Raw genomic sequence first — 10,139 nt, 5'->3', positions numbered from 1 at the left:
GCTAAGGGCCATGACAGCCCCAGGGATGGCCAGGGTGCTGCTGCGCGAGCTTGGAAACATGACAGTTCCTCCTGGGATGGTTGACAACGGGGAGAGTTGAGTTTCAGGCTGATGGCGTTGGCCTTTGTGGTGCCCTTTCTGTTGGCCTTTGAGACTGCAGACAGTGGGCCAGCCTTCTCCCTGCTTCTGCCACATACAAAAACACCCCCACGCCCCTGTGGCCTGAGTTGTCCTACCTCCCCACAATGGCACCTGCCCCAAAATAGCTTCCATGTGAGAGCTACAGAAAGGGAAAGATTAGACCCTGCATGCAAAGGAGGGAGGAGGAGGAGGAAGAGGAGGAGAGAGAGTGAGCAAGCTGTCAAGTGATCGGTGTCAAGCTTCAGTGAAAGTATAAAATCCCCTTGGGGCCAGGCGATCTCAAACCCCAGCTGTCAGAGCCAGGACACCGAATCAGCCGGACTTGCTCTTTTTGTCTTCTTCAGACTGCACCATGGGGCTCAGCGACGGGGAATGGCAGTTGGTGCTGAACGTCTGGGGGAAGGTAGAGGCTGACCTCGCGGGCCATGGGCAGGAGGTCCTCATCAGGTAAAAGGAAGAAATTCATTGCCTCTGTCACTCACTCCCCAAAGATCAAGGGTGAGCTTGTAAGGTGGAATGGTTGCCTGGGGTTGACCAGTTGGCTGCGTCAGTTGCCTGGGGTTGACCAGTTAGCTGCATAAAACCCCCACTTGGTTCTCTTTTGCTTGTGTCAGGGGCTTGAGTCCAGAAAGGAAGAGAGGAAAAGAGATCCCGCCCATGCCTGTGTCAGCAGCAGAAGTCTGGTGCTCAAACGCTGGGTGCCTAGTGCGCACCGAGAGGACTCCTAGAATTGTAGATGGAATAAACAATCTCTTGGGCCCTGAGAGATCTTGTCCAGTAGCTTCACTTAATGGTTGAGGATAAAAAGGACCTGAGAAGGACAGGACCTCCCCTGAGTTACAAGTCCCTTAAGGTCTGTGAACTATCAAGGCTAAGACATGGTCTTCAAAATGAGACCTGCAGTGCTAGAATGAGCTCAGCCACTGAGCAGCTGTATGACCTTCGGGAAGGTACACAACCTCTCTGAGTCCATTTCCTCTACTGTACAATGGGGAAAAATGCTGATATCTGCATTTTATAGCAGAAGTGAGAATTGAATAAGATAATGCTTGAAGGGGCCTGCTGCTGTTCCTGGAATATGGCAGCTTCGAGAGGATGTTAGTAATTGCTATGGACAGAGCCAGACTAAGGACCTTCACAGTATTATACTTAGAAAACAGAAGACAGGGGTCCATTTGTGACATTTGATGTTGAGAAAGTCTTGAACTGGAGAGCTCTGAAGGGGGTTGTCTCCAAGGGCATCTTCACTGCTATAGTAAAGGGTCCTGAATAAACAAACAAACAAACAAAATCCCAAGCCTTGTACATAAAGAATGGCCTGTGGGATTTTATTTTCCCATCGCCCTCAACCCCAGATGGTGTTAGATCCCTCTTCTTCTGGTCCCATCTCTCGTGCTCTGGGCCAGCACGAGTCAAGTATCTATTTCTGCCCCTGGGAGCAAGTGGGCCCAGAGCTGCCATGAGTGGATACGTTGTCGTTCACACTTTAATTTATAGATGAGTTTCTTCTACTTTGTGAGCCAGGATTTGCTCTTCCATTCAGATGCCTTTTCAGTCTCCCTTGGGCGTCACTCATTTCCAGCTCCTGTGTCTGGGGAGAATGGCCAGTCCCGTAAGCTCTGTGATCTAAAGTCCAAGTCCTTAGTGGTCCACGCTAGAAACACCTGGGGAAGGATGGTCAAGTTCTTTGTTGACTCTGACTGGCATCATGGGGGTGTTTCCTGATGTCTTTCTCCTTCCATCCCTGACAGCAGGCTGCTGAGGCTGCAACAGGTCCTGTTTGGTAGGACAAAAGATCCTCCCAAGTTGACATCTGCTTCTCAGCCACATTTGCTTGGACGTGACCTTGGACAAGTTACTCCTCCTCTCTGGGTCCCATTTGCCTATTGGTTGAGTGAAGCCATATCCTTGGGGGTCTCTGAGGTCCCTTTCTGCTCTCATGTCCAGGCATTCCCTGAGCCCATGCTCCTCCCCTGCTTGTGGAGAGAAGAGGCAGGGAAGTTGGGGTTGGGGACCAAGTTTGCCAAGCACGAGTCTCTCTGAGGTGATCTGGGAGCTGCCAGCCCCCAAGGCAGTGATTTGAAGGAGACTCGGGGTATTATGTCATCAGGGGAAACATTCCCTCCCTCCCCAAGGTGGAACAGGGAGACCTGCCAGGGGCCAGGGACCAGGGATGAGACGTGATGCCTGAGATTCCAGCCCTTGGAAGGTCCCAGAAAGCCCAATGCCTTGTCATGTCTTAGGCTGTGGGACATGCAGAGACCATGCCAACCGGTTCTGCTCTTTTAGTGTTTGCGGACTGGGGAAGAGGTTCACCACCACCGCCCCCCCACCCCCGCCCCCATGTGGAGGAGGGGGAGGGAATGCTAACTCCTGGGGCTGCACGTGCCTCTGTGGGAGCTGGTCTCTTGGCTCTGTTCCAGACGCTGAGCCTGGACTTCCTTACTGACCTTTGCAAGGTCATTTCTCCTATTCCCCTGATTATAAGAGACAGCAAATTCTGTTCGGTTGAGGCTGCTAATGAAACACGAGGGGCTTCGCTCCAAGGACATGATCATAAAGGTCTAGAACATAAAAGTCAGAAGGTCGGTTGGAGAGCCTGGCTCCAGGAGTGGGGGGCCCAGGAGGGAGATGGCTGCTGAGTGTACCCCCTGCCTTTCCTTCTCTTGCCCAAACCCTTTCTGCTTTATTTATTTTTGATTTGGACAAGGAATTCTGAAGCCACGAAAAGTTTGAATCTCACTGCTGGTGGCCAATACTTGTCATGTTACAGGGAGGAAACATGGCCAGTGGTGGCTATAGATAGAACTCAATTCCCTGACCTGATGGTGATGAGGATGATGATGGTGGTGTTGACAGTGGTGGCCATGGCGGTGATATGGGTGCCAGCAACAATGAGGAGGGGGAGGATAGCACATTTTTACGCGGTATACACCGCCTGGCCCTGTGTTCGGTGCTTTGTGTATATTAACTCACTTAAGACTCACAAGTGCCTTATGAGATGGTTATGATCACCATCGTGAACAGAGAGGTTAAGGAACTTGCCCAGAGTCACACAGCTGGAATTCAAATCCAGGAAGCCTGGATCCTCGCTTATCACACTCCTGTTCTGGAGGCCCATGCTACACACCAGAGAGGGGATCCCCTCCTCAGTCCCATTCTTCGGTGTGAAGCAGAGGAGTTCTGCAAGTCTGAGTCCTCAGTCTGCTGAGTGGGTGTCTGATAGGGCCTCAGGTCAGAGGACGGCTGGGAGGTGGCCTCCTTTCTCGCTGACTTGCCCGCAGGCCTGTGAAGGGCCAAGCAGGTGGACGTAGGGTGGAAGATGACAAGACGAGGCAAGCAAGGGCTTCTGCAACCATAGAGAAAACCCATCCATCCTTCGCAGGGTGAGGCCTTCCTTTGTCCATTCGCAGGGACATGCCTATAGGTAAATCCAGGTGTGGCCTTCTGTGCCTGCCTGGGGCTCCCAGGGACAGGACTGTGGGCTGAGGGAGGGAGGTGGCTGAATGGTGCCAGAATGATCTGGTGGGCACGGATCAGCCTAATTTTCCTGCACTGTTGGAAGTAACTCTGAGCTCCCTTGCCGCCTCACTGGTGGAGAGTGGAAGATGAGGTAGGGGTCAAGCCTTAGAATTTGAAGGCTGAAGTATCAGCTAGACCAACCCTTTTGGTTTATAGATGGATGAATCAAGACCCAGAGAAGTTGAGTGACTTCTTCAATGTCACACAGCACGTTGGAGACAGAGCAGGGACCAGAACCCAGTTTCATAATTCTCAGTCCCATGTTCTTTCTCCTATACATCTGGGGGTCTCCCAGAATATCTGAGACCCTGGCTGCCTTGGGGACCTGGTCCTTGGTCCTCATCTGCCCCAGAGAGCTCCCTCCAGTGTCCCGACCTCCAACCTTTCCCTGTGGGGGCTAGGTCTCATGTCTGTCAGGCAGGGATCATTGTCACCAGATAATAAGAGGGCTCAGGGACCCTTGGGTGAAAAGTGCCAGAGGTGAGCTCTCAGTGACACACACGGTTTGGCTGAGCAGGGGCCCCGGGGTAGTGAGGTGGTGATATTGGGCAGAGGGCATGGACAGCCCTGGGCATTCTGGAGAAGAAGGAGGGATTTGCTTCTGGGAGAAGGGTACACTCCCTGTTGGTGCTACCCTGTGCACGCTTGTGTGTGTCTGGGTGTGCATGCACGTGAATATGGGTGTGTGCTGTGAGAAGCTTCCAGAAACTGGGGTGTGTCCACAGCAGGGCTGGAGGCTGTGACTTAGCTAAGAAGCTATGAAAGGGAAACATTTCTGAACCCATTAGAGAAGAGGAGGGAAAGCCTGGACAGACAGGGTCATTCCTGCAAACATTTCGGGGTGTGACACGATACAGAGAGCATGAGCTCTAGAACCAGCCAGTCTCTGCTGTGGGCTTTGCCACTAGCCAGCCACATGACCCTGGGCACATCACTTACCTCTGTGGTCCGTTCACCCACAAGTGAAATGGGGAAAACCATTCCCACCTAGGTGGCAGCTAGGACTCCCTTTGACCAACACTCACCTTTCCACAGCAGGAAATACTAAGGTCCAAGTTTACAGGTGGCTGCTCAGGTTCAAGGGCAAATTCCCTCTGTGGCCAGATCACTGGCTCTCTGGCTGGAGCTGGGACCTGGTCTTTGGCAGGTGGCTCCCCCTGGGGCTTACCAACCCCCACTGTGAGGAGCCTGGGAGGGACAGGGAGTCTGAGCAAAATAAGCAAGAACTTTCTGAGCCTGAGAGTTAATCTGGAGTGGACCGGCCATCACAGGTGGTAGTGAGCCTCCTGTAGCTGGGAGTATGCAAGCAACTGAAGGATGACCCCATGCAGAGATTGTCCCCTGCATGATTTTTTTTTCTATCTTTCTTTTTTTTTTTTTCTTTTCTTTCTTTTTTTTTTTTTTTTTTTTTTTTGAGTCACTCAGATCTGTTTCTAGCTGGCCCTTCCACACACCAGCCTTGTAACACTGAGTTACGCCTTCATACCTCTGAGCCTCTGGTCTTCTGGCCACCTCCTCTCCCTGATTCCAGTTAGTCACCTACTCTTCAAACAACTTGAGAAAGTTGGGGTGAAGCCAGGGACTAATGCAGACACGTCCTTCCTTCCTGCCTCTCCCAGTGGCAATGCAGAAGAGACGGGTCATGAGGATAAGAAAAACCACAAAGCTGAGTCTTTGTTGAGCGCGCTGCGTGTGCTGAGCGTATATGCTCTCATTGAATCACAGCGCCTCTGCTCTGGGTAGGGACCGGTCATCCCCTTTGCTTGGATGAGGAAGCGGATGCCCAGAGAGGTAGAGTGACCTGCCCAAGGTCACACAGCTGGGAAGGAGCAGGAACCCAGCCTGGAACTCATGTTTGGCCCCTTCAGAACCCCATGGTTCATTCCTGTGTCTGATTCCCAACCACTTTGTGCCCACAGGCTCTTTAAGGGCCACCCCGAGACCCTGGAGAAGTTTGACAAGTTCAAGCACCTGAAGTCAGAGGATGAGATGAAGGGTTCTGAGGACCTGAAGAAGCATGGCAACACTGTGCTCACTGCCCTGGGCGGCATCCTCAAGAAGAAGGGGAAGCACGAGGCGGAGCTGAAGCCACTGGCCCAGTCACACGCCACCAAGCACAAGATCCCCATCAAGTACCTGGAGGTGGGAAGTGGGGCCAGGGTGGGAGGTGGGGCCGGGGTGGGCGGGAGGGTGGAAGGACAGGCCTCAGAGAGATGCAATTTGGGTTCCAGTCCCAGCTCTGCCCACGGTGTTCCTCTTTGTGACCCAGGGCCCTCATCTTTGAGATGAGCTGTCGCTTACTTTCCCTTCCTCACAGGGTCACTGAGAGTAAACCCACTTCTCCCCCAAATCAGTATGTCATCCAGGGGAAGAAGGGGAGAATGGGTATTGGGGGCACCCCTTGCATTCCTCTTCATAAGAAGGTACCATTATTATTGTACCCACTGGGCAGATGAGTAGACGGAGGCACAGGGAGGGCGATTGCTCGTTCCTGGCACAGTCCCGGGATTCAAACTAGGCTCCTGTTCTTCCAGACCCCACCTCCACCTCCCAGCTCCTGAACCCTGTGCCACCCTGAGCCACAGTACAGTAGCAGGTGCTCCCTCCGGGTAGCCAGCAGGTGGCGCCATTGGTTCCAGCATCTTTACAGATGAAAGAGAGAGCCCTGGGGTCCTAGGCAAGGGGAATTGGTTTGAATCTCTTGTGATGCGCTGAGAAGTAGGGTGGGCAGGGCCTGAGCTTCAGGTTCTGCCTTTATAACCAGTGGGGGGAGGGGTGTGGTGAGAGGGAGCACTGAGATCTGGAGGATAAAGGGCCTTAGGGATAGGTGCAACCCCTGGGAAAGGGGGCAGGGGGCAGGCTGGTGCAGTGACGAGGATAAAGACCATGGTCATGGCTACCCATAAGGATAGGCCACGGTAGGCAATCGTGTAATCACTGCATGGAATTCTCAGTCCCTTCCGAGGTAAGGAACTGCATTCTGGGTCTTCTTTTTCTCTGACGCAAAGTAAGTGCAGAGGTAGGGAGTCCAGAGCTGGTGTGGGCACCCCACAGCCACCAGGGATACAAGCTCTTTCTGTGCTGCTCAAACTTGGCTCATGGTCCAAGATGGCTGCTAGAGCTCCAGCCATCTGATCCGTGTTCCAAACAGGAACGAGGAATAGAGGAAAGCTCTCTTTTAAGGAGTCCCAGAAATCCCATTCAACAGTTTTATTGGCCCGAAGTTAGTTACAAGACCACACCCACCTGCATGGAAAGCGGGAATGGTGGTCTGTTGCCACTCCAACTACAGCTAGTGTTCTGTTACCAAGAAAGAAGGAGAAGATGGACATGGGGCAGGCCACTAGCAGTCTCCGTGCCAGGCAGGTACCCCTCTCATTCCCACTTTACAGATCTGGAAACAAAGTCTCAGAGAAGTTAAGTAGCTTGCTCAGGGCCACACAGCTAATGAGCCAGTAGGCACGGTCTGATCTACCGGTACTTGGGAACTCAAGCTCTTAATCCCTTGTGGCACAATGTCGACCATCAACCATCACCACCTCTTCAGCCTCGCAGCCTCACCTCCCCGCACCCCAGCTGCCCCCGCAAATCATACAGAGAAAACCCAGCCTGCCCATCACGCTCAACGTCACAGACGTGAGGAGTGGGTCCCGCCTTCGAGACTCTGCATGCTGTGGCCCCTGCCCCCCCATCTGCTCTTGGCAACAGACCCCTGTCCCCCCCTCCAGGGCCCAGCTTAGAAGCCACCTTCTCTGCATGTGACTGTCAATGGGCACCCCCTGTCTTTCCCCTGCAAAGCCACTTTATACTTATCCCTTGTCATGGCGCCCACCCGTCTGCACTGGGATTTATCTCTTTCCCCAGCTGTCTCCTGGGTGGAGCGCGAGCTCCCCATTTCTGAACCCCGGTGGCATGTGGTGGGCTCACAATACAACTTGTCTCCTCTCCCCTTGCACTCAGGACATCCTTCTGTGCTCTTCCTAGGGGGCGGCTGCTTCCCAGTGGGGTGTGAGGGTGCCACAGTGGGTGCTGGATGTCAAGGCAACTTTTCTCAATTGTCCGGCTGCCCCAGCCCACACTTACCCGTCTATTAGCGGCTGTGCCCCAAACTCAGGAAAGGCTCAATGGGGGGACCCGATGGGGCCAGCTGAGCCCCAGTTTTATGGTGAAGTCACCCATGGGGGTCACAACAGAGCAGAGCCTGGAACCTGGGTCTCCCCTGTTCTCCAGGGGGAGGATTGACTTCATGGCAGCCTGAACCCCAACTTTGTTTTGGGACATATGTCCAGGTCGATGTTCAAAGACAGGGGTTTGTGGAGCTGTCCTCGTTTCTTTTTTTTTTTTTTTTTCTTTCTCTCTCTTTCCTATCTTTTTTGTTTTTGAGAGAGAGAGAGAGAGAGACAGATTGTGAGCGAGCATGGGGGAGGGGGAGGGGCAGGGGCAGGGGCAGAGGCAGAGGGAGAATCTGGGAAGCAGGCTCCATGGCCGGGGTGGAGCCCAGTGTGGGGTTTGATCTCATGACCCTGAGATCATGATCTGAGCCAAAACCACCCTTGGCTGCTCCCCTGTCGCTATTTCTAGGCAGAACCGTGTTCCCTGGGTGTTGCCCTATGTGTGCCTTCTAAACCCTCGGTCACCCTGTGCCCCCCAACCCAGCCACCTGTCTGTAGTCACCTGCACTTGGGGCGCCCTGAGAAGCTGGGGAAAGCCAACCGAGGTGCTGTCCCCGCGTCTGTTCCTGGCTCTGGCAGCCGCTTGTCCACAAGCCCCTGGGTGCAAACTCCAGCTCTGCCGTCCACGTGCTATGTGACCTTAGGCTGGCTCTTCCCTGTGTGGGGCTCTGTAAAGTGACACCGCTTGGTCCTCCAGCCAGGGTGGTGGCTGGCATCAGATCTTGACTCCCTGTCCAGAAGGCCCAGTAGCATTTTATACCCACGAGATCTTTCAGTCTCTAAAGAGCCGTGCTGTCGGTGTTCCTGGTAGTGACGCTGTGGGTGTCTAAGCACATGTGGGGATGGAGAGGCAAGGCTGGCATGGGGCAGGCTGGGTCCCAGCGGCAAGCCGCAGGCCTCGACCCTTCCTTGTCCTCCCTCCTTCCAGCCCACCAATAATTCTGAGCCCTTGCTCTGTGCTTGGCACGGAAATATGCTGGTCTACCCCCCCCAACCAGCCTACTTAAAGCAATAACCACACTAAGCCATCAAATGCAAAAAATTAAATACAAATGGAAATAGTTTCTTTCTAGATTTTCTGACTGCAAAATCCTGGGCAAAGCCACGGGATGGGAGCATTTCCCTTCCTTTCTGCTGCCAGCAGGGAGGTGGTGTCCTGGGCCCCTGCACTGAGACGGGCCTGGTTCTTCATTGACACCTATCTCGAGGGATGGTAGGGAGAGAAGGAGTTAACCCGCGGAGACCCCTCTGGTGTGTAATACACACTCCATAGACGGCCGTGGAATAAAGAGAAGGTGGGACGCAGTCTGATTCCCATCTAGCTCCTGGACTGTGCGCCCCTGTGACCGGCGCCCCTCCTGTCTCCCCCTGCCCCCGCAGTTCATCTCAGAAGCCATCATCCAGGTGCTGCAGAGCAAGCATCCCGGGGACTTCGGCGCCGATGCCCAGGCGGCCATGAGGAAGGCTCTGGAACTGTTCCGGAACGACATCGCTGCCAAGTACAAGGAGCTGGGATTCCAGGGCTAGGTCCCTGGGCTCCCGTCCCCACCCCCACCCCTTCGGGCCCTGGGGCCCAGGGCCGGGTGGGCCGTGATCTCCTGTAGCCGTGTAGTTTGCTCCTGAGTGTCTGCTTTGTTTATGAGAGGTGGGTGGGTGGGAGAGGCCGAGGGGCCGGGCTAGGCTGTTCCGGTGGTTTCGCAAGACCGGGGCCTGGGGTCCTCGTGGAGGGGCTCACCCCGGGAACCAGGAGATGTGTGGCCCTTTGCTCACTTCATTTGCCTCTCTCCTAAACTCCAACCCCATTCCTCCAGCCTCCAAACTCAACCACACCTTCACCTTCACCTCTAATCCCAAATCCAAGCCATAAACCAAGGCCTGGCCATAAAGATGCTCTGACCCATCACCCCTCCCCCCCCCACAAATGTCCATCTGCAATGAGAAAGAGGTCTGGGCAGAGGGCGACCGTCCATCCCGAGAGAGAGGCGGCGGGGGTCTGGGACGTAAGTGTGCCTTCTCAGCGAATGGAGTGACTCACCTGGTTTTAATAAAAGACCTTGCAACATCACAGCCTCTCCCTAGTGATCTTCCTCTTCTGGAGCAAGTGAAGGGGTCCCCAAGGAAGAAAATGGCCGGGAGGGTGTGTGCAGACAACATGTGCGGCAGAGAGGAGGAGAGGAGGGAAACAGGGCAGGAGGGAGAGAGAGACAGGATGCTGCCTTCCTTAGAGCACCCCTCAGTGGCGGGGACAGTGCTGGGTGCGGGGTGGGGGGGGTCAGTCCTGTCTGGCGGTGGCGGTGGGCTGCT

The 10,139-nt window shown here is 54.4% G+C and overlaps 1 protein-coding gene across 1 annotated transcript; it reads left to right on the top strand.

The window, feature by feature from the left end:
• The first annotated feature begins 410 nt into the window (after positions 1-410).
• MB (myoglobin) lies at positions 411-9,900 on the top strand. Its single transcript, XM_047742542.1, has 3 exons — positions 411-588; positions 5,583-5,805; positions 9,216-9,900. The coding sequence occupies exons 1-3, from the start codon at positions 494-496 to the stop codon at positions 9,360-9,362; spliced, it is 465 nt and encodes a 154-aa protein (XP_047598498.1). The 5' UTR covers positions 411-493; the 3' UTR covers positions 9,363-9,900.
• The last annotated feature ends 239 nt before the right edge of the window (positions 9,901-10,139 follow it).

The sequence above is a fragment of the Lutra lutra genome, chromosome 8 (assembly GCF_902655055.1).
Source record: "Lutra lutra chromosome 8, mLutLut1.2, whole genome shotgun sequence".
NCBI lineage: Eukaryota > Metazoa > Chordata > Mammalia > Carnivora > Mustelidae > Lutra > Lutra lutra.
Note: the sequence above shows the minus strand (reverse complement) of the source record. Positions and strands in the feature narration are given on the sequence as shown.

Coding starts and splice junctions, on each gene's coding strand:
- MB (XM_047742542.1), top strand. CDS start 494: ATGGGGCTCAGCGACGGGGAATGGCAGTTGGTGCTGAACGTCTGGGGG. Junction 589..5,582: donor GGGCAGGAGGTCCTCATCAG/GTAAAAGGAAGA, acceptor TTGTGCCCACAG/GCTCTTTAAGGGCCACCCCG. Junction 5,806..9,215: donor TCCCCATCAAGTACCTGGAG/GTGGGAAGTGGG, acceptor CTGCCCCCGCAG/TTCATCTCAGAAGCCATCAT.